The 25,876-nt window shown below is 38.3% G+C and overlaps 1 protein-coding gene across 1 annotated transcript in view; it reads right to left on the bottom strand.

Annotated features, from left to right (window-relative positions):
- Positions 1-5,710, bottom strand: part of LOC126259821 (syntaxin-6) — a 203,582-nt gene extending 197,872 nt beyond the window's left edge. The window contains exon 1 of the mRNA XM_049956863.1: positions 5,496-5,710. Coding sequence (XP_049812820.1) covers positions 5,496-5,530 — 35 coding nt within the window. The 5' untranslated portion in view covers positions 5,531-5,710. The remainder of the gene's footprint in view (positions 1-5,495) is intronic.
- Positions 5,711-25,876: the final 20,166 nt, after the last annotated feature.

The raw sequence follows: 25,876 nt of genomic DNA on the forward strand, positions 1-25,876 counted from the left end.
TACAACCTATAAAAGCTGCAGCATTAACTGCCTTATTTTAGTTGTTTTGTCGTGGAATGAGATACAAAATCTACATCCAAGAGCCTGTCTGTTACGCGGTACACGCAATAATCAGATAAAATGTGTTTCTTTACCTGGAAATAACAGCACTGACGGAAATGGAAAGTGTTAGACCATGAACACCTTGACCAGACGCTACCAAACTAATACTCCAGTATTATGCCCATGGCGTAGGATATGTTGATTAAAATCCCATTCTTATTCGCGCATATTTCCAGTACAGAAGAAAAGGCATTCTTACAGATGAAGGATGGTGTGAGCACATGATTGCTGTTCGGTGTATCTAATGTTACTGGAACTTTTCAGTCGGAAATCGCAATACAGCATGCCGAAAGGATATGTTCGAGCATCTTATCTCCATCTTTCAGGCGTTGAGAGGGGTCGAACCATTGGCATGAGGAACGTGGAAGTATCGCACCGACAGACCACAGAGGCAACTGACTGTACTGGAATTACTGCAAAACGAGTAGAGACGAGATGGACTCACGACAGCAGTGTGACAAAGAGCAAAGAGAGCAGACACCGATTCTTCCAGAAGAACTATACCACGAGAATATTGTTTCATTGCTCGACTGGTTCTGACGAATAGCTGGATGACAACAGCTGGAATACGGGTAAAAGGTGGTAGTGGAGAGTCGCCACGAAACGCCAGGAACAAATTACTGGAAACTGGGTTGATATCTCAAATTGCCATGGGTCGTTTACCGTTAACACCATACCACAGATAACGGCAATATTTCTGATGTACGGCCACAGTAAAACTGAGACACTGAGTAGCATCCTCTCGTGCTCAGCGATGAGCCTAACTTCTGTTTGTGGTGGTCAGATTGACGCCAACGTGTCCGTAGGCCGGAAGCAGACATCCTCGAGAAGCATTCCAATTCAACTCCTGGAACTATGGGGAGAGCTACTGAATATGGTAACAGGAGTGATTTGGTAATTGTTGAAGGGAAGTTGCATGTCCATGAATAAGTGGCAGAAATGGTACACCCTGCTGTCACATCCCCGCAGGATAATGAAGATTAGGACAATGCAGATCACACAAGCGCCTCCAAGAATGTATGAATCCTCCACTGGCCTGCCCAGTTATCCCATTTGTTACCCACAGATCATGATTGGGATGCGACGAGATGACATACTTCCATACGAGCAGCCAGCCAGAAATCTCCATGAACTGACACATCATCTGTGTCTGGTAAGAAACTCCACTAGATGACATTCGAAGGCCGTTTACTTCCAAGCCACAACGAATACAAAAATGTATTCTTGTCTATGTTTATATTGATGTTGATGAAGGACATCGGTTCCGAATGGAATCAAAATTTAATCATTTATTACACGTTTTGTGATGAGCATCTCCAAAAGTTTAAGAAATATCGGACTGGTGCTTCAATGTGTAACACTTTCCCATTTTCGTCAGCGTAAATTTACAGGTATTGTTCCGATCCCATCTGGACAGACATACATGTGGGCATTCTACTTGTCGTGGACCAATACTTGAGTACATAAAGACTGACAATCAGGTATCGTTCAGAGTTTCCATAGTCAAAATCTCACAGCCGAGCAAAAGGGCAATTTAAGAAACATGTACACTGTTCTACTTGACAGGATTTCCAATGACTACGAATGGTTCAGTGGTGTGATCACAGATGATGAATTCTGGATTTTTGAGTGCGATCCTGAGACAAAGCAGCAAAGTGAGAAGCAATGGCACACAGAGAGATTTCTTCAACCGAAAAAGCTCGAATGAGCAGATCAAAACAATGCTGATTAGTTTCCTTCTTTAGTTATTATTATTATTATTTTGATAGTAGGGGTATCGCGTCCAAACAATTTGTTTCACCAGCCAACTAACCAAGCGTTTTACAAAGATGTTCTTGAAAGGCTGAGAAAATGGGTGAATCGAGTATGACTGGCCACCACTGACAAGTGGGCTGCACGCTCCAGGTCACACAGCCATTTCCATTACGGAATTTTTTACCTCAAAAGGCATTCCTGTTGTTCCACAGGTCCCCTATTCACTTCATCTGAGTCATTGGGCCTTTTCTCTTTTCCCGAAATTGAAAAATGTCTTAAAACGACGTCATTTTGGGACTGGAGAACATAAAAAAGAATGTGACAGACATGTAAAAGGCCCCACCACCAACTTAAGCTTTTCAGCGCCATTGGTGTATAGCTGCCAAAGGGCAACACTTGGAAGGGGTAACTACCATTCGAAAATATAAACTTTGGTAGATAAATCAGTCTCAGTACTTTTCTCACACACCATGCATCATGCATTTGCTCCCACATTTCGAAAGCCTGCAGCATTTTCTGCCGATTGATTAAATTTAAAGTTCTGCATAAAAGCACACCTATCACCAACTGCGAAGTGTTTTTTTGTTTTTTTTTTCATTTTACCAGTCGAAAGACCGTCTTACCTATAGATTCTTCTGTGGTTTGTTGAACCGCGCTACCCTTATTATCCTCCATCTTCCGGACACTACTGTCTCGTTTAAAATAGTCATCTAGCATTATGATGTTAAATTTGCCTTGCAGATGTTCCATTTTTGCTGACTCCTTTTGGACACTACTGGGGTATTGTCACTGGAATACAAACCTTTGGTCACTTCCCCATATGTAGTGTCTATGGGGGTTGACGAACAGAGATCAATGGCCAAAGGCGATCCTTCATGAACGATTTTTCAGTCATTCGACTCCAGAGGCAGACGGTTACTAAGCCTCATAACACACAGAACGCGATGAAGTCTTCCACTAGGAGTTCCGTGACCTCTTTAAGCACTTTTTCATCCAGTGGGACACATCATGGCAGGCATAAAGAACTCACTGCGATCTTGATTTGTGCAGGAACCTCAACAGCTGAAAGCCAGTGCGAGAACTAGGAAACAATGATATGTTTCATAACAAACATATCCACTCCGCCTTTAATCTCTTCTCTAGTAAGTTCATCTTGCCTATGGAGCTAGTAGTCTCTTAGATGTGTCAATGGCTTTTAAATGGGTTCTGGTAAGCACATGCAAAATGGTTTTTTGTTCCTAGAACTTCTGTAACTCCACATATGGTCTGAATCCAATTATGTCCCGTTGTCATAAGGAAGCCATATAAATAGTCATGTTTTTCCTTTCTTCCTTATCCCTCATCATTCAGTTTCACCGAAAACAAGGAGGGGAAAGAGTTTCTCTCAATGGCTGGCGAAGAAAGCGGTGGACTGCTTAGTTCTGTAATAGTTATCGACGTTCATAACAGACTTTATTGACCTGCGACATCCGACACTCTTGATGCCTGAATCTTTCGCCCCCCCCCTTTTTTTTATTTTAGCAACAACATAGGCCTACACAACAAAGTAGTTTTAAAGAAGCCTTTCCGCCCAAAGTAGTTCTGTCGTGGGCATGCGCCCAGGCATGACCACAGCCATTATTTTATGGGAGGTATCTACTGAAGGTGCGACTTCACAAGTAAATTTACAAGGAAACTTATTATTGCCTCTATGTTTGCTTGTGCGTCTGCTGGAGCACTGACATGAAAAGCGCGGGGTTTCACAATGGAACTAAGCTAGGTCTAGAAAATAGAGTCTTTAATTCTTCTGCACTTTTTCGTCTCCGAGGAAAACTGGACAGTTTGCATTTCATATGACATTTTTTCTCCATCAGCTGATACAGGATGAGGTACACTAACATCTACCCGGTTCGTGAGAAACTGTCTCGTATCGCCAACACGTCGGTGATCTTCGCACGCTAATAAGGCGGTGCGACCTAGCCTCTGGCAATTAAAGAAATGCATGGTCCTTGTATTTCTTTACAGATTTTGGAAACTATTTTTGCATCTCAATTTTCCGTTCCGTCTGTTAAGGTTTTCCTACTATTATCAGACGTATTCACTTCAATATTTTTCAGTTCTAATAATATATATATATATATATATATATATATATATATATATATATATATATATAATGAGGTAAGTTACTGTTATTGCCTGATGGCTTCAGCACTGGTACTACAAATTCGATTGTTAGATCTACATACAGCTGTTGCTTTTCTTTCTCATGTTTAGTCTAATTTAAAACTCGCAACAGTGAAATAACGTGCAATGGTTCATTTATTCGTTAACATCGAAGCATGTACAACGAAAGCAGGCGTTCACGTGAGTCATATTGATCGAACATAGCTGTTTCACTTTTGCTTCTACGCAACTACTACATTTAGCTCGCTCTTTTTGTCTGACAGATTATTACCTGACATTTTGACACGGCAGAAATCGCTTTGTCGCAGAAGCTTCACATAATTCCACTGTCCATTACTTTGCCCATTTTAAATCGAATAACATACATTTTTCTGGAATTTAAACATACGCTATTTACACAAGACACTGCCTTGTTCTCGAATCAGTGTGAAAAGAAATTCCAGAACGTCACTATCCGTATTTTTAAAGCACAAACTTCGGCGCACTCATTATCATCCGCGCATAGACAAGATGCTTCGGCGTCTGATTAACGTCAGGCAACTGAGTTAAACAGAAAATAAACGAGTAGAATCCGTCTCATTGTTGACTGTCAGAGCATAAATGACAAAGCCGCGGGGTTCGAGTCGGGGCATAGCGGCTGGAATGTGAGTAAATCTTTTTCGGGTGACAAGGTGGAAAAAACCTTCAGTACAAGCAACGACTTCGTAATGAATGTTTTACAGTTGAAAAAGGAAGGGCTTGTTCAATGCTGTATTAATACAATACACAAATTGTAAAGTGTTGTATTGTTTTAATGGAAAAGTACAAAAGTGAACTTCAAATTGTCTTGGAAGATCCACAATATTTAATTACTGGAACAATGCAGATATAACACTCACTTTGCCTTACGAATACCATAGAAAAAAAAAACACTCTGTACTTTGATGTAAATCATAAAAAGGTCTTTGTAAATGTCTGACGTGCGCTTTTTAACTTAGCAAACAAAAGTTGTCGAAAAAAGAACGAAGGAATTTGATGGGCACTGTTATACGCATGGCACAATAACTATTGGGAGGTGAAGAAGAATTCAGAAACATCTATTTCTTCCTTGCATATACACATCTGACATACTGAGAAATGTAAAATACCGTAAGGTATATTGCTTTGTCGCTGAAACTTTTCAACTTCAGTGATTCGTAAGGAACCGTCTGCGTTGCGATAAATATTGAACACGTAGGCACATTCACTAAAAGGAAAGAATTTTATCGTCTGAAATGCTTTAGATCGCTACAGAGACCAGAGAAGTTTCAAAATTCTGATTCTTCGCTGGATTTCGAAAACTTTTTCCCGCAGCACCGGCTCAAGGCAATAATTAATTTATGTCGTATTAGTAATAAGAAACTAGAAGACAACAAATATTTTTGTTAAATAATGCATATTAGTGTGAGTGCAGGTAACCTACGGAAAAGATATAGTTAATTGTATTTACTCACTCTTTGACTACAAAGAATGGATCTTCAAGGGTCATGTCAGCTTTCAGCGACACTCATTCAAGAGGCTTCTGATGAGGAATTCGGTCTGTATACACGCGTTTTCACTCATGAGGCTTTATTTAAAGCACACAGTTGCATCAATGCGAAGTCAGCTGTATACTTAGCACCTAGACTCCCAAACAACCACCGCACAGTTCGCACCTTCATCGACTAGAACAACTATATTCTGCTATATCAGAGAGGTTCGTCGCTGAGCTTGACAGCAAAATGTTGTGATACCAACGTTACAAAAAAGAAACTCCTACATAACGCATTGTACTTACATGCTAAATTAGAGTAGCATAAATGAGGTTTTTAACGATGGTTCAAATGTTGCTTATGGAAATATGTATTAACCTTTCAGTCTAGGCAAATGTTGGTAATGTAGACAGGTGATAACATCTTTGACCATAGATACATGTATCGAAGAGCGATCAGAGACGCGGTATCAAATCAAGGAATTTTGTAATGAGGAAGACGTGGGTATGTGGGAGTTCTAGTGTAGGATTGCAGTATATCTGTAATATTTTTCCTCCCTTCTTTCTTCACATAAGTTTATTTGCATCGATTTAGCCATAACTACAAACATTAAACGTTGTCTTTAAATATCGTAGGAAAACGGACAAAAAGTCGAAAATTATAGGTGCTGTACGTGATTGTTACGTTTTGGGATCTCACCGTCAGTAAAAGAACTTCATCGCGGATAAAGGGATACTTTAATGTCACCGAACAACTGTATACACGATATGCCTAATGTTGCGTAAAAGGCATAGTAGTATTGTATGAATGATGCCAAAAGAGAGCTTTCTCATAAACAGTTTAGCAGCACAGTATTTTAGCGGATGTTTTACACCTTTTAAAATGTTTATGGTCATGCAAAATTGTGAAGGGGCTTCGTAATTTCTGTACATCTTTGGTTCATCTAGTGATTTAAAACATTTCATGTGATACTATCAGTTTTTGGAACTTTAAGGGAAACGCCCAAGTGTTGCACACATGTGTTATATAGCAATAAATTTGCTTCTAATCATGTAGTTTTCATTTTCATTCGTGTGGGGGGATGGAGAGGAAGAACGTGGTCAGTCAGATTTGTCAGTTTTTAAAACATAATAAGCTAATTTGCTATGCGGCAGTTTTATTGGAATTTTATTTTGGTATAAATGACATACTGCAAAGATTCACATTGAGTTTGCTGTTGGTTCTGGTACAGAATGGTTACTTTAAATAACCCCTTTGTCTAGTACCTCAATGGTATTTAAGAAACAGGACAAATTTTTATATGAGGAGGTTTGTAAATAAATAAATAAAAATAAAATAAATGAACTGCTCTGAGTTGACTTTTTTTTTATTTCATATGTATTTCATAATGGTGGTGTATAAGAGTGCCAGGTTATTATCAGTGCTGCAGAGGTTTGTATCACACATAACAGTCTGATGGATATAGTCTTACATTTAGGAACTTACGTATTCAGGAGAAATTCTCAAGGATTAATGCTACTGAACAGCATGAAGGAAAATATGCATGACTTGTTTTAAAGTTTTCTAATGTATGGCAATATATTGTAATTCCATAACTTTTGATTAAGAATAACTGTTACATGATATTTTTGTGCCACAAAACATAAATACATTATAGTGCTATTTTCTGATACCACTGAAATTATCCAGCATGAGACACGTGGGAAAAAAGTATCTGTTTATAACAGTTTATGTCATATAAGAAACAAAAGTTCATAACAGTTTCTCCTTGAGTTTTATTTGTGAGTGAAACCATCATAACTGTTCTACAACTAATTATTAAAAAAAGCTGCAAAAATTTAGTTACTTCCATCAGGTGAAGGAATGTAAGTATTTCGCAATTATCTATTTAAAAAGTGCTTTTCAGTATTGTTTCAACTACTGCAGAGTAACACAAACAAATTGAGCAGCAGATAAAAGAGCATGCTGCTTCATGATAAAAGATATGTTTTGTGGTACTGTCTTCTGTATCGGCTACTAAAGTTAAGAAAGTGCAGAATAAAAGAATGTAATCACAACTGCAAGAACCTCAAAGCACACATCAAAGAATTTCGTCATCAGTTGATAGTAGCCTGCAATGGCTGCTTCTGCATATTAACTCATAACTTGTCATTGTCATCAATGTGAAGAATGGTTAGATGTGGTTCTCAATGCTACTGTATCATCACCTGTGAATAACTGCTGCTACATACATACATCCATTTGAACCTGGTTACTGCATTCTCTCTCTCTCTCTCTCATCATCAGTATTTCTTCTATACCACCACATTTCATAAGCATCTACTCTCTTCTTGTCTGAACTGCACTTTTGTACAAGGCTACACTCCAGACAAATACCTTAAGCTATAATCAGCAGAAATACTATGGATAAGGTGATTATAGTAAGCTTAATTTTCATTACTCTGACTGTTTTTTGTCAGAGTACCTAAATTCATCTGTGCCAAAATGGTGAAGGTTGTTCTCCAGAAACAAGCTCTGAACTGATCAAATATGAATGTTCCTAATTATAAACTAGCAAAGGATAAATGGCATTCTGTGTACCAGGTGAAATGGTCCAATGATGTATGGAAAGAGTTCTATTCCAGCCTGTTGAGACATTACGTTTATTGCTGCTCTGTCACAGAAACCCAAAAGGTAGTTAAGCATTGTCAAAATGGAAGTAACCCTAGACTGAAGCTCCCACCAAGTCTTATTAGGCTCAGGCACAGCATATACAATCTAAACCTGCTTCGTAAAGCTAGTAATCTACAGATTTTTAAGGAAAAAGTATAACCAGGAAAAGAAAACTTTTAAAACTGAAACTACTAATCTTAGGAAGCAGATTAACAACAAAGCATGGAGCACTCTGATAATATAAGTAAAGCATCCTGGGAGTAACTAAACCAACCCTTATTATAAATACACGGGTTGAGACCCCATACCACGTCACCAAAGATGCCGAATGTGAATTTGTGGAGGTGAATGAGCAGGAAGTTGGCAAAGTAACACAAATGGTAAAGAAAAAAAAAAAATCATCTGTATCGCATAACATACCCAGTGCAATTACTAAGATGTGCCTAAAAGTAATCTCAAAACCTCTTACCTACATGAGTAATTGCAACATTAGATAAATGTATCCAACTGTTCTAAAAATGAGTGTTGTGAAACCAGTGTATGAAAAGGGAAGTAAGAAAGATGTCTTTAACTATAGGCCAATATTATTAATTCCCATGTTTAGGAAGATATTCAAAACAATTATCCTGTGTCAGGATAATGACTTTCTCACATAACACAATCTGATTATAAACTCCCAGGCTAAGTACGACCACAGCAGTTACACAGTTCAATATATTTTCTACCATAGAACAGTTCAGCAACACCTGCAACCATGTATCAGTTTTGCTTTAGCAGAAGGAAAGAATGTGCATGTAGACTGCCATGCCTGCAATAGTGAGCTGGGCCCTTTTTTTTTTTTTTTTTTTTTTTTTTTTTTTTTTTTTTTTTTTTTTTTGTGGCTGGCTGCTACATTGTAGTGTCCACATTACACTTCATTTCCAGATGTTAAGAGGGTAACTCCTTTGAAATCATGCGGTTGGTGTTGTTTTGTCAAATAAATGAAGACTGGTCTGTTATGCTGTTAATAGTGCGGTTCACCAACCTTGTTGCATATAAGACAGTACTTGGCTGAGAGTAGGAGCTTGCCTTATCACAGGGGCGCATCCCAACGCGTGAGAGGGAACTTCTCTGAGGGTTGGACAATGTGATGGTTTATTTGCAACAACAAAGTTTCCTGGTTATGAAAGTTTGGATCATGTTCCATAGCCAAAATAGATAGTGCATCTGCTTTTGAACATTATTGCAATGAGTTTACATGCTGAAAAGTAACACCTCCAATTTTTTTACATGAAAATTCTTAAAGTTTTTTAAATAAAACAAACATTATTGACATTCTACATCTTTATTCTTCATGTCTACACATTTGCAGCCCTGTACCACTAGATGGCTCCAAATTGTAGCATGTAACATAGAGGTGTGTAATGTAACTGTGCCGGTGCATGAGAAACAGCGGAAATTTGAAGAGTTCGTCCTTGCATGGAACATCCTCTCCTTCAGCATGACAATGTCAGAACACACATGACTGCAGCAACAATCCGACACCTTGGGTTTACTGTCATCGATCATCCTCCATACAGCCCCAACTTGGCCCCCCTCTGATTTCCAACTGTTTCCAAGATTTAAAGAATATCTACAAGAACTTCATTTTGATAGCGATGAAACGGTGCAAGCAGAGATAAGATTGTGGCTCTGTCAACAAAGTCAAATATTCTACAGCACCAGTATCAAAAAACTCCTCTCTTGTAGGGAGAAATGTTTCGTCATCAGGGTGAGAATATGCAGATATAAAAAATAAAAGTGTAGAATGTTAATAACATTTGTTTTGCTTGAGAAGATTTAAGAGTTTTCACATAAAAAATTCAGAAGCTTTACTTTTCAGTATGCTCTTGTAAACTGAATATTGAAAATTTCACAAGTTTGGAGTTTGGCCCAAAATGGTTTTTGGTGAATAACTAGATAAAATTTGTTGCATTATGAAAAGATTTTAAATTTAGGTATGTCACAAATAATGAGACTGATACAATGCCTCTGCATTGTTTGAGACAAACTGAGACAGATGTTACTGCTTTCTGCAGTTGCTTTTAGGAGTCTAATACTGACGTTGTCTGCTGCTACTGCTGTTATTTGAGTAACCATTGAATGACTTAACAGCCTTCCTAAATGAAAGTTCACTTGGTGCCGTTCCACTGGTACATCACAGCACTTTGCAAGCATACTTTGTAGTTGAAAATACCAGTACATATGTCTGATCACGAGCTGATCTTTTGGATTCTGTAGACATCACTGAACATTTATTTCCATATAAGACTCTGTACAAATACATGGAATAAACGCTTCATAAAACAAGAAACAGGTAAATTCACCATAGACTCAGGCAGGCAAGTCAGGAGAAGAAACCCAATCACAGTACACATCCAGACATGAGTTTAGTGTAGCAGATATACGAAAGTCCAAAAACCAAAATAAACACTGTCCTGAAGATTGCAGGATGTGTTATGAAGAGGATACAGATGTCACTTTAATTTGTGGACATACATGAACACCAAAATGGCTTACAACAGTCCAGGCAACCAGCTCACATAGTATGAGGCCATAAACCTCATGCCACGTGGCTTGCAATGCCTGTGAAAGATGTCATAGCAGTTACAGAGATTGACAATGTATTTTCCATGTTTATGCATGATGTGACTAAAACAAGCAATTCGTGTGATTTCTGCAACTGCTATACATTCTATAGAAAATTTCCTTCACAACATATTTGATCATCTTATTAACATCTGAGCTTTCCATTGTGTTTAGCTTTTTTTTTTTGTCACTAAAATAAAAACAGTGGAGGAGTAACTAACTATGGAAGATGTTTTTAACTTTTTTAAAACATATGTGTGTGCTCTGTTTCATGTATCAGATTTTCTTATAGCTTCTTAGGCATGTTCATTCAAGAATACAGACTCCACACTCTACTGTAGATAATATTGCAAATCATGCAAGTGGTTTCTAAAATAATAGAAACTTGTGGAAGATATTGTGTTTGAGAGCTTTTGCCAGCTGTGCAGCTGCACATCACTGGAATGGAAGCATGCAAATTGTTTTCAGAAAAAAATTTGAAGTATTTGTCATGCAGTTTTGTGCCTTGTTTTGATATGCCATCTTTGTTAATAAATACTTGTTACTTGTTGAAATTTTCTTTAATGTTTCTTGACTGTCTGAAATTGCATCCTTTACCAACATCTGTAGTGTACACCAACTGTCTGCTACTCAACATTTCCTCAACAAATGCTATCAACTTAAAATGTTTCTTCATTGACTGAAACTAAAGCTTTACCAACATTCCTTCATTACACCAACTATCTGCACTGATCATTTCCTCAACCAAAGCTCTCATTCATATGAAAACTTTTGCCTCCTCACTTAATCATTTTGATGTTTGTCAATAACTGATTCACCTTTGAAAGACTGGCACACAAATAGCACAGTGATGTAGTCAATTGGGCAGTATGGTTCTGTCCACTGTCTGTCTTTTCATAGATTATTTGAAAATGCCTTTCCTGGAACCAGTTTCTGATTTTGATTCCTTGTCATGACCTACCGAAAAGATGAACTACTTTATTTCCTACAAATTTTTAAATAATTTTGTTATAAAATCATGTCATTTTTTGTTACCACCATCAAAGTCATCACTGTAACTTGCTGTCATTATTAACTGTATCTTGTAAGGAATCTTCTTCACCAGAAATTTCTGATAGTTCCGAATTGTGCAAGTCAAAATCTCATTCATTCATTGTCTCCAGTAACTCGTCAACCAGTCAGGACTGTTATTTTTTGACATTTACCGTTTCATGAAGACTCATATTTGGGGCGACAAATTTTAAAATTTCCTGCCTGACGATACTGTTTTAAGTTTCTGTGGTTTCCCTAAATTGGTTATGATATTGCCAGTATGTTGCCTTGAAAAAAGGTGTGGCAAATTTCCTTCACCATCCTTGACCCATTCAGACTTGTCCTGGAACTCTCATGACCTTACCATCGACTTCATGCTAAAACCTGATCTTCCTCCCTTATGGCATTTGGATGGACAGATAACTGAGATGGGATCAGCACTTGAACATGCTGATCATAAAACACAGATGAGCCTGACTAGCAATTAGAAGTGCATCTTGCTGTCTTGAACTGCATACAAAAATGCTAACATATTTTGCACACTGTCACCAGCTGATATCTTACAGAGCAATTTTGTAACGCATTGAAGCTGAATCAATAAGAATTTATTGTGTAAAAATGAGCAATAAGAATCTTACCTATATTTGACAAGGCACCTGTAGTGGGACAACATTCCCTGAGAATTATTGAGATCTCTGGAAGATTCAGCCATGAAAAAACTATTTTACCAGATGTGCGAGATATATGAGACAGGAAAAATAGCCTAAGACTTCAAGAAAAAAGTAAGAATTTCAATTCCAAAGAAGGTGGGTATTGACAGGTGACAATATTTACCTGTCATTAAAAAATCATGGTTGCACGTATTAACACGAATTATTAAAAAAAATATATATAAAAAAAATGGAAAGACTTGTAGAAGCCAGCTTCAAGTAAGATTAGTCTGGATTCTGTAAAAATATTGGAACACTCAAGACAGTACTGATCCTTATCTTAGTATGTAGATTGAAGAAAGGCAAACCCACATTTATAGGATTTGTAGATGTTGAGAAAGCTTTAGGCAATGTTGACTGGATACTCTCAATGAAATTCTAAAGGTAGCAGGGTTAAAAGAGGCTACCAGTGCAATAGTGGCCTTAACCACATTTTTGGAAAAAATGTTCACACAGAACATCACTTTACACCCTACCATTCCATCCTACAATCGCTGGACATGTATTCGGATGCCATGGACAATGTGGCAGCACCAGATGTTGTTTATGCACCTGGCCAATTCAGCCAGCGTGCAAGTGGTACAGTGGATGAATTACATGTCATGTTGGTAGAGCCCTATCTACCCAATACATCGAAGGACACCACACCCACTACGTCAACCATGGACGTATCGGAGGGGGATCGTAGTACTGGTACCGTAATTGCACTGCAATGAGGAAGAAAATGGGTCCAGAATGCACACCTGTGGGCACCGAACATTCGAAAAGAAAAGCGATCGAAAGGGGAAGAATACATTAACGTGAAGGGAAATATAGTGCTAAAGAAATGTCCCATCCTCAGAGCATACACACGTCAGAAGGAATGTGGTCAACATTTTTCACCTGAACACTGGCAACATCTCTCCGACTCATTCTATGCATTAGGTAGTTTCGAATTGCAGTTGGCATACATTTCTGCTATGGTGAAGATAGTCCCTACGGCATGCTTATATTACTCTGGGACCACATAGTCATGAGTAACACACCTGTACCATTTCCAGCATGAAGAGGAAATGGACATGAAGGTGTGTAAAATGTTCTTTAAGAACATTTGGCAAATATCAGATGGTAGGATTACAAGGGTTCTTTCGCACAAAATGCAGCAACAGACCGCACCCATCAATAAGCGAGGCGCATGTCCTGCTAAAAACAAAACACCAATAACAAAGATGGTTGCGGTAGAGAACTTCATAAAATGATTTCCAGAATATCGGAGCCGTTATGCATAAATGAATGAAGCTGTGGTCGGAAGTATTTGTCACTAGACCTGAGCATGGGGAAGTTATACCATTTACATAAAGACAAGCATGATGATCCGGTCTCATACTACATGTTTGGTCAGATATTTAATACAAGATTTAATTTGTCCTTTCATCCCCCTATCCCCCCTGTAACTGATTCCTGCCGTAATGTGACCTCTATAAAATCAAACATGCTGCAGCCAACACTGTGGAAGAGAATGGTAAATGGGAACATAAAAGAGAGTTACATCAATGAAAGGCCGAGACCGCGCGGGCGGGAATGCATCACGATGTAGCAGAAGGGAGGCATCAGGACAATGATACGAATGAGATTGCCTCTGATTTGATGAGGACGTTACCGACACTGGTACTTACGACAGGTATCTGTTACTACAAGCAGCAATTGTGGACATACTGCCTTGGAATACACGATCTACGTACCAAGAAACCTACCATGTATGTATGGAGTGAGGACAAAGCATCCCGAGGATCGCAAGAAATTAGATTGTGTCTCATGCATTACATTAAACATAATGTCCAAACAAAGCAACTGATTATGTACTTGGATCAATGTTGTGGGCAAAATCAGAATATAAAAATGGCCTTACTGTGTCAATTCATGGTTCTGCATGCACAATTCACACCAGAAGTAATCCACCATAAATTCCTAGTCAATGGGCATTCATAACTACCATGTGACCAGGACTTCAGTATCATCGCAAAGAACAGGAAAATTCACCTGAATATATACACACCCTCTGACTGGATGAATGTCATTACCACTACAACCATAAAGTGTCGACACAAAATACCAGGGTGCAATGGTTCCATATTCAGTGGCTTCAGTATAAAGCATCTTCTCCCCATATCATGCTTTATAAGTACTCCAATGAGCCAGATGTCCCATTTACCGGCGTCAGTTTTGGTAAACCAGGGTCAAAAGTAATTGAGACTCTGGATGTACTACATCCCAAAGGACATGCTATCAGTGCATTGAAAAAGACCGTTTTAATGACCTTGCTGCAATTCATACCTCCAGTGCACCATGGTTATTACCGTAACTTGAAGACATCTGCACAGCTGCGTGGCAACACCATCCCTGTAAATGATGATACGGATGGTGAACATTGACACCTCATGGGTATCTTGTCCAATGTTCGACTACAGTGTGTAAAGCAATAATGGCCTATCCCACATGTTTCGTGTATTACAGCCAAGTGCGCCGAAACAATAGTGGCCCTACCCACACAAAAAATGGTCTAAAAATGCTATTACGGTTAACTCCACATATAGCCAATTACCGGACACCATACCACGTTATGTATGCCACAATCATTGCTATACGCCACAATCACTACACATCAATTCTGCAAACGTCGATATCTTCCAGTGACCATTCCCACAAACCACTGTGCTGTGGGTTAGGCCACTATGTGCTGATAGCCTCAAATATGAGGAGCAAAATATTATCTGCTACTTGTACAGACACTAAACTGCAGTGATAATAGTCAAACAACATGAAAGAAAACCAGTAGATGAGGAGAGGGAGTGACAGTGTCATAGCCTATTCCCCATGTTGTTCAATATGTACACTGAGAAACTGGCAAAGGAAAGAAAGAAGAAATTTGGAAAATGAATTGGAGTTCAGAAATTTACTGATAACACTGCAGTTGTGAAAATGACAAAAAAGGGCTTGGAAGGACAGATGAATGAAACTGGTAGTGTCTTGGAGAGAGACATAACATAAACAACAACAAAAATAAAACAAAGATAATGAAATGTAGTCTAATTAAATGAGGCGATGCTGAGGGAATTAAATTGAAAAATGACACTAAAATTAATTGTTGAGTTTTGTTATTAGAACAGCAAAATAACTGACTATTGCCAAAATAGAGTAGTGCAGATTGGTGATAACAAGAAAAGTAATTCTAAAAGAGAAAAAATCATTAACATCAAACATAAATTTAAATGTTAGGAAGTCTAGTATGAAGTTATTCGTCTGGAGTGTAGCCTGGTACAGAAGGGAAACATGGATGATAAATAGTTTAGACAAGAAGAGAGCAGAAGCTTTTGAAAATTGGTGCTAGTGAATAATGCTGAAGATTAGATGGATAAATTGCATAACTAATGTGGAGGTTCTGAACTGACTTAACACATCCTGAGGCACCAGGGAATCAATTTGGTAAAGGAGTGTAATGTGCGGGTGGGGGAGAGGGGTGTAAAAATTGTAGAGGGACACCTAAGCCTGACTACAGTAAGCAGTAAATGCATGTAGGTCTCTGTGGCTATGCGGAGATGAAGAGGCTTCCATATGATAGACTAGCATTGAAGGCTGCATCAAACCAGTCTTCAATGCATTATGAGTACAAAGTTCTGGGAGTAGGGCCAGCAGGAGTTAATGCTGCAACAACAGTAGCACGAGCTACACCAGCAGATGACACTAAAACATTAGTGACAGACAGAGCAGCAGCATAGTGATCCATTGAGATGCTTGCAACTTACCTTCATCACTTCGTGCTTTGAGAGGTAAATAATATTAATGAGCTGAGTCAGCAACAAATTAAGCTGCTTTCTTTGAATGCTGCTCCATAAGAAGTGGCCCAAAAACTGCACTGGTAAGTAGAACCTACCTAGAATTTTTTTTAACATTTTTGATAGCAAAAATGCATTTTACTGGTTGGCTACAGTCCAGTCACAACCTTAAATGGCAGGTGTTTCTTTCTTTCTCTCTTCATCTTTTTTCCTCAACGTTTCCTATGTGAATTTTCTTAAATGGGAAATCATCAACCGATTTGCTTCTGATTATAAAGTACATGACAAGGCATTAGGTGCTTCCAATCCTAGCGCTAAAAAAAAAAAAAAAAAAAAAAAAGCCTAATCTATGGAAATAATTATTTTTCTGCATAAAACATTTGACTGAGTGTATTTCATGAACTGACAATTTTGCAGTTATTTGTCATCTGATGAAAGTATATCATCATCATCATCATTACCAGACTCACTTTCACAAGGCAATGATTTGTACAGAAGCCAGTAAAGTAGTTATATTAGTAACTCCTACAGCATCATGAGATACTCTAATGTAGGAGCAGACAGAAAATTGTCACTCCGGCACTACCAGAATGGTGAGATCATCATGATCCCAATGCGAGCCAAATCACACTACAAGTAGCTTGTAATCTATTCTTCATTAATTCCCCTATGACTAGTAGCAAATTTGGCTTTGGCGATATTACATTACATGGGTTCAAAAATGAAAACCAAAGCGATCTAGTACCAATGGACATTCCATACATGGATTTAGAAAAACTGTAGAATGATTACCAAGAGTTACTTGAATCGTGTTAGTTTGAGCAAGTAGTCTTCATGTGCAATTGACACTTGAAACATTGGCAAAACAGCTTTTTTATAGAGCACAACCAGTACATTGAAAGATACAGTAAAAGCAGATGTTGATTGATTACAATAATTACTCTTATATTAATGTGTTAGTGGGCTACATGTTATAGTGATAAAGAAACCAAGCACAGCTATAGGAATATGTGGCAATTTTAAGGCAACTGCCAACACCCAGTTGGACTGAGACCAATGCCCCATACCACAGCAGGACAGCTATTCATGAAATTAGTGATAGGACAATAGTTCACAGAGACTGGCATTACAGATGCAGACCTAGTGGGGAATGTGTAATGGTGGTGGTGGCGGCAGAAGTGGTGTGAGCAGATTGAAGGCAATATTTCAGGAACAGGTTATTCATTGACAATGAAATGAAACAAACAGTTTGCCATGCATGTTCATGAAACCAGTCCTCCACCACACAATAATTTTCATTGTGACCCACACCAGAACACCCTTGGAAATGGGTGCACACTGTTTTTTCATGGCTGTTCAGAGACAATGTGACTGCTAGTAGTTGATGCTGTTCCTAATTTCCGATGTTGTTGTGCTGTTCCTAATTTCTGGTGTTGTTGCTGTGGTCTTCAGTGCAAAGATTCATTTGATGTGGCTCCCCACAATAGTCTATCCTGTGCAAGTATCTTCATAACCATTACTTATTTATTTGTATTTTACACATCTAGTTCCGTAGGACCAAACTGAGGAGCAAATTTCTACGGTCGTGGAATGTGTCAATACATGAAATTACAACATAAAAGTAATAACAGATTAACTGAAATGTTTATAAATCCAAAAAATTACAACACACAAGTTTATGTAAACACAATCAACAGTATAACACAGGAATCAGTTTAATTTTTCAAGGAACTCCTTAATGGAATAGAAGCAGTGACCCATGAGAAAACACTTCAGTTTCAATTTGAAAGCATGTGAATTGCTGCTAATATTTCTGATTTCTTGTGGTAGCTTATTGAAAACGGATGCAGCAGTATACTGCACACCTTTGTGCAAGGAAGTGTGATCCAAATACACATTGGGTTTCTGCCTAATATTAACTGAGTGAAAACTGCTAATTCTTGGGAATAAGCTGATCTTGTTAACAAGAAAACCGGTAGAGAGAGACAGACAGAGAGGACGATGTCTGAATACCCGGACTAATGAACAGGGGTCGACAAGAGGTTTGCAAACTTACACCACTTATTGCCTAAATTGCCCATTTCAGAGCCAAAAATATCCTTTGAGAAAGGGAAGAGTTACCCCAAAATATAATACCATACGTCATAAGCGAATGACTACTTTTCATGTTGAACTATTGCTTACTTCAGATGAATGGCAACATTAAGCCTCTGAATAACATCCTGAATGTGGGCTTTACATGACAGTTCACTGTCTGTCTGAACAACTAGAAATTTAAACTGTTTAGTTTCACTAATCATAGACCCATTCTATGAAGTTAAAACATGGTGTTTTGTTGAATTGTGTGTTAGAAACTGAGTCTTACTGTGATTTAACATTAGTTTATTTTCTACAATCCATGAACTTATGTCATGAACTGCATTATTTGAAACAGTGCCAACATTGCACACAACAGCCTTTACTACCAAGCTAATCTCATCAGCAGACAGAAATATTTTACAGTCACCTGTAACACTAGAGAGCATATCATTCATTTAAATAAGAAACAGGAATTGCCCCAGCACTGATCCTTGGGGTACCCCCCCCCCCCTCCATTTAACCATGCCCCACTCAGACCCCATGTCATAGCCATTCTAATGACTTTTTGCTGTTTGTTGTTCAAGTAAGAGGTGAACCAATTGAGAATTACTCCCCGTATTCCATAATTGTCCAACTTCTGGAGCAATATTTTGTGATCAACACAATCAAATGCCATAGTTAAATAAAAAAAAGATGCCGAGTGTTCAAAGCCTTCTGTTTAATCCATCTAATACCTCACAGAGGAAAGAGAATATAGCATTTTCAGCAGTTAAACCACTTCTAAAACTGAACTGTACATTTGATAGCAAATTATATGAAATAAAATGATATCATGTTTTTATTTAATTCACCAGCAATGCTCAGAAAGTGACTGTTAAATACTCTACATAAAACTATGTGATCAGAAGTATCCGGACACCCACAAAAACATATGTTTTTCATATTATGTGCATTGTGCTGCCACCTATTGCCAGGTACTCGATATCAGTGACCTCAGCAGTCATTAGACATCACGAGAGAGCAGAATGAGGCACTCCGCGGAACTCACGGGCTTCGAACGTGGTCAGGTGATTGGGTGTCACTTGTGTCATACGTCTGTATGCGAGATTTCCACACTCCTAAACATTCCTAGGTCCACTATTTCCAATGTGATAGTGAAGTGGAAACGTGAAGGGACACATATAGCGTGAAAGCATACAGGCCAACCTCATCTGTTGACAAACAGAGACCGCTGACAGTTGAAGAGGGTCGTAATGTGTAATAGGCAGACATCTGTCCAGGCCATCACACATGAATTCCAAACTGCATCAGGATCCACTGCAAGTACTATGACAGTTACGCGGGAGGGGAGAAAACTTGGATTTCATGGTCGAGTGGCTGTTCATAAGCCACACACCATGCCGTTAAATGCCAAAGAATTCCTCGCTTGGTGTAAGGAGTGTAAACATTGTACAACTGAACAGTGAAAAAACGTTGTGTGGAGTGACGAATCACGGTACACAATGTGGTGATGTGATGGCAGGGTGTGGGTATGGTGAATGCCCGGTGAATGTCATCTGCCTGTGTATGTAGTGCCAACAGTAAAATTTGGATGTGGTGGTGTTATGGTGCGGTCGTATTTTTCATGGAGGGGGCTAGCAACCCTTGTTGCTTTGCATGGCACTATCACAGCACAGGCCCACATTGATGTTTTAAGCACCTTCTTGTTTCCCACTGTTGAAGAACATTTCAGGGATGATGACTGCATCTTTCAACACCATCAAGCTCCTGTTCATAATGCACGGTGTGTGGCATTGTGGTTACATAACAATAACATCCCTGTAATGGAGTGGCCTGCACAGAGTCCTGACCTGAATCCTACAGAACACCTTTGGGATGTTTTGGAACGCCAAGTTTGTGCCAGGCCTCACCGACTCACATCGTTACCTCTCCTCAGTGCAGCACTCCGTGAAGAATGGGCTGCCATTCCCCAAGAAACCTTCCAGTACCTGACTGAACATATGCCTGCGAGAGTGGAAGCTGTCATCAAGGCTAAGGGGGGGCCAACACCACATTGAATTCCAGCATTACCGATGCAGGGCGCCACAAACTTGTAAATCATTTTCAGCTAGGTGTCCAGATACTTTTAATCACATAGTGTATATGGTTCAAATGGCTCTGAGCACTATGGGACTCAACTGCTGTGGTCATAAGTCCCCTAGAACTTAGAACTACTTAAACCTAACTAACCTAAGGACAGCACACAACACCCAGCCATCACGAGACAGAGAAAATCCCTGACCCCGCCGGGAATCGAACCCGGGAACCCGGGCGTGGGAAGCGAGAACGCTACCGCACGACCACGAGATGCGGGCTACATAGTGTATATCTGACTTATCAGTAACAGAAATGTTTTTACTACAAACTGACTTCATATTGTCAGTCATGATCTATATCCATTTGTATTTCTTTATGTGGAACATATGTAAGGTTCCAATGTTATTTTTAAGCAAAATCAAGACAGTTTCAAAATATTCCAAAAAAATCCTGGACAGGAGAATCAACAATAGGAATGTTCTTCCACTGACTTTAAAGGACAGCTCAAAAATTGCAATGTTTCCTGATGCCACAAGCATACTCATCAAGGATTGAAGCTCAAAATTATCACACACAGCTGAGATAATAGCAGAACAGGTGTAGAAGTGATTCACAGCCAACAGTTCCTGTTTCTGTCTCACAAAGACTCACATTATGCAGTTTCAGACAAGCAATAATGTCCTTTTAGCACTGGAAGTAGAAATTAATGGTCATACATTGAACAAAGCACAATTTGTAAAATTTATTGGGGTCCAGCTGGATAACAAATTAAAATGGAGCCAAGACACAGAAACTAACCAAGAAGCTCAGTTCAGAATGTTATGCCCTTAGAAACATGTCACTGTGTTGACATAAAGAAAAGTGTGTTGGCTTATTTTGTGTATTTTCACTTTGTGTTCAAATGGAATTATCTCCTGGGGGCAGTGAATTTAAAGTACATAAAATGTTTGTTCAGCAGAAAGGAACACTAAGAATATCATGTAAAGTAGATTACTGAATGAATAAATGGATGGGGATGGAGAGATTTTATATCCCCATGATGCAATGATTCTGAATCAGAATTATTTAAATGGCCACTGGACAGTGATAGGGAGGTAGAAGCCATAGATTATGTTAGTGAATACTGAAGAGTTGTGTATAAAGTAATGTCTGCCATCAGCATGCTCATGACAGCCCCTGTAATGGGACAAAAAGAAAATCACTGCAGTGTTTGACAGATAATGCTAGAGTATGTTCATCAAGTTAACTTCCTATAAATGTGCGCACCTGTAACCCCATTCTGTAGAATAGAATAGAATAACAATGGAGAACTGTAAAAAGTAATAGATGAAATGAATCTGTTGGTCATTAACAAGACAATATCTGATCTTTAATTACAGCCATGTTGTGCGGGACATGATGATAACATCAATGAGTAACTTATCACATTCATACAGATGGATACAGAATTATTCAATACTGATGACAGCTTATCTAGAGGAGTTGGAAATTGAGCTCCAAACATCACTGGACACTTATAAAGTATTTATGATATTGTGAGTGAATAAGGAATCTTTCAGAACAAAGAATGTCACTGAGGAACATGCCTCTGCAGCAGAATCCTCATCACTAGGATTGGTTAAATGCATGACTGTAGCAATCTGTTTGCTAAACACAGAGTCAACACAAAGAGGAAATCAGAAATCACTTCCAGGCAGAGAAATGGTTTAAACGCATGCCACTGAACTAACAATCAAGAGCAATTATCAGGAGAAGGCACAAAACTCAAGAAAGGGGCACTGGTAGTGGTAATACTGATAAAGTAAAATTAAATGTGAATGCAATACTATAAGAATTTTACCAGAGGGGATCAGATAGACTCTACAGCTGTCAAACCTATATAAGAAAGGTGTTAGCTTAAAGTTTTGATGAAATAGGTTGCTCTCTCACTTTATGGAGCAAAATTCAACTAATGACCACAATGTTCAGAGCACATTGGTGTATTCTTCACACACTAAGGATATCAATGATTGTTGTGCTATTGACAAGGTGGAAGAAATTGAACTAAAATATAATCTGTACAGAAGTGCTCCATAAAGCAAGGGAGCAAACAATTTCTCAGGAAGAATTTTAACATAAGTCAATTGTCCAGGGCAGAATTTTAAGTCAATTGTCCAAGGTAGAATTTTTGTGCACATGGAAGTCCAAGGCATCATAATAAAGAAATGGAAAAAAAGGCCCACCAGTAGTAAAATCATACTGACCCATGTGTTTGTTACATACTTTGGGTCAAATATTAAAAATCTCTTATGCAATCTACTACTGGCTTACAAAAGGGTAGCCGAACTGAACCCAAATTGGTATGGTCTTAGAAGAGACACAACAGTACTAAATAATCCCTTTAGTTAGGCCAATAGTATTATGACAATTGTGATGAATATGATGCAGTAAACATCAAAATAGCAATACATACTCATAAAACCTTGGCATCCTCATAATGCCCATATACCGTTGTTCCACGAACTATTGAAAAGACAAAACGGTACAAACAGAGATTAAGATATTGCCAGCAGAATATATTCACTCCACAGATTTCTTCCTCTGGGATAACATTCAAAGCCACAGTCACAGAGCCAGTCTCAGAACACCGAAGCTTTAATTGGAATGACTGAAAATTAGATGTTTATTTTTGGGAATAATGTTGTTCAGATCACTCATTATATTTTCATTTTTTTATGAGGTTTTGGCTACTGTCATCATCAGATCAGGCCTTTGGACATGTCAAACTACGATCAGTGCCACTTGCAATAAAACGTGTGCATAAATAGGCCAGGGCTTGTTTCATTTGCAGTTGACACTGGAATTTGATAAGTTCTAAGTTTTGATCTGTTGATGGCAGTAGACGGAATACTGTAATAATAGTGACAAAAAATGTCAAGCAATCCAGACAGCTTTATTAACACATTCATAATAATCACAGACTCATTAAATGAACTTATTTCCTTTATTAATGAATTAATGAGATGCTTATTGTTATGGGAAATACATAATCCCTTCAGTACTTATCAATACTCTCTACAGTGAGCTGCATGTTACTGCTTAAATAATGGGAATTCTGACAAAATTAAATAGATAATTTTTCAACCAGCATTTAGGACGCAAGAAATTGAAAGTGACATATTATATTTACAGCAGAGACAATGAGCAATCTCTCATGTATTCTAAAGAATTTTTATAATTTCTTGCATTGTATGAGAAAGATTAAAATTGTAACTTCCCAAAATAGATAGATAGATTCAGTTTTCATTCCACAGACCAAAAAAATGAGATGATTCTCGTGGGTGTGGTACATGTCAGAAAGTATAACATAAAACATTTGAATATAATACTTACTACCCTGATCATTTGTCAAAATAGGTGAATATAATGCAGTAAACTGGAATAGCTAATACGAGGCGTGTTTTTTAAGTAAATACCGTTTTGAAATTAGAAAAATATGTCCAAAGATATCTCAATAATTTTATTTTTACATGAAAGCCTGTACCTTAATCTATGCACTGACACCATTACAGTCTGATTCTTCCTTGTTTACTTTGTGTACTGAATGTTTAAGATGCCTCCGAGAATCGTGAGTCCCGCCGATTGTGAAGTACGGGCTGTTGTAAGATTTCTTAGTGCTAGAGGCCTAAAAGCGATCGATATTCATCATGAGAGCTGTGCAGTTTACGGAGAAAACATTATGAGTGATGGAATGGTAAGAAAGTGGGTGAGAGCATTTAAAGATGGCTGCACAAATGTGCATGATGAACAACGGAGTAGGCGTCCTTCGGTCGTTAATGAAAGTTTGGTGCAGGAAGTGAACAATAAGGTGAGAGAAAACAGACACTTTACGATTTCCTCCTTGCGGGATGCCTTTCCTGTCTCTCATAGTGTTTTGTATGGCATTGTGACCGAGCACTTGAATTACTGAAAATTGTGCGCACGTTGGGTATCGAAAATGTTGACGGATGTACACAAAACCAAATGTTTAGACAGTGCATTGACTTTCCTTTAGCGGTACAATGGCGGTGATGATTTCTTAAGCCAAATTGTTATGGGCGATGAAACATGGGTGGCCTACGTCACACCAGAATCAAAGCAACAGTCCATGGAAGTTGAGCAAGGGCATCGTTTTGCTGCAAGACAATGCCCGTCCACATGAGGCAAATCAGACCAAAGATCTCGTCACATCTTTTCGATAGGAAACTCTAGATCATCCTCCGTATAGCCCCGATCTTGCGCCCATTGACTACCAACTGTTCCTGCACTTGAAGATACACCTGGGCGGTCAGCGTCTTCAAGACGATGACAGAGTGAAAACAGTGGTGATGCAGTGGTTAACAAGTCAGGTGGCAGACTTCTATGAGGAGGGTATTCAAAAACTGGTACAACATTATGACAAGTACCTCAATATTGACAGAAATTATGTAGAAAAGTAGATTAAGGTACAGGTTTTCATGTAAAAATAAAATTATTGAGATATCTTAGCATGTCTTTTTTTAAACTTCAAAATGGTACTTACTTGATAAACACGCCTCGTACTTACAGAATTAATACGCTGTCAGAATGAAACATAGTTATGCACTATTAATAAATTTGTCATACACAAAATACCAATCTTGACTGTTACGACCAAGTGCTATCAAAACTGAAATCTAACAGACAGTTTTACTTAAGCTGGCTTAACAGTCTCTGCTAAGATATTCATCTATAGAGTAGAAGGAGTTGACTATCAAAAAGTCTTTCAAACTCTTTTAAGCCGTGCTTTATCTGAAACCAAGTTTTTAATGGTTGCTGGCAATTCATTGAAAATGTGTGTTCCTTAATATTGAACCCCTTTTTGGACCAAGGTAAGTTATTTTCGGTCTTTATGTAGGTTGTTCTTATTCCTAGTATTGATACTATGTATTGAGCTATTATTTGGAAATAGAGATATATTACTTTCAACAAATTTCATTAAGGAATAAATATACTGAGAAGCAGTGGTTAGAATACAAAGTTCCTTGAACAGTTTTCTACATGATGTTCTTTAATTTACACCACAATGATTCTTATCACACGCTTTTGCACCCTAAAAACTTTTGCTCAGTTTGAAGAGTTACCTCAGAATATTGTCCCGTATGATATAACAGAATGGAAGTAAGCAATGTATGAAAGTTTTTTTATATTTCAAGATTTTAAACATTTATATCTCCTATATCTGACATCAGTCTCACTGCAAATTCGGGCTTGTTTAGGCACTTCAGCAATCCTGTGGTATGCCCTTCCCAACTGAATTTTCTATCAGGTTGTAATCTCAGAGATTCAACACCGTCAACCTCATCAATCTGCATGTCTTCATATATTATATGTATGCTGGAAGGAAATCTTCTACCGG

The sequence above is a fragment of the Schistocerca nitens genome, chromosome 5, assembly GCF_023898315.1.
Source record: "Schistocerca nitens isolate TAMUIC-IGC-003100 chromosome 5, iqSchNite1.1, whole genome shotgun sequence".
In the NCBI taxonomy this organism is placed as follows: domain Eukaryota; kingdom Metazoa; phylum Arthropoda; class Insecta; order Orthoptera; family Acrididae; genus Schistocerca; species Schistocerca nitens.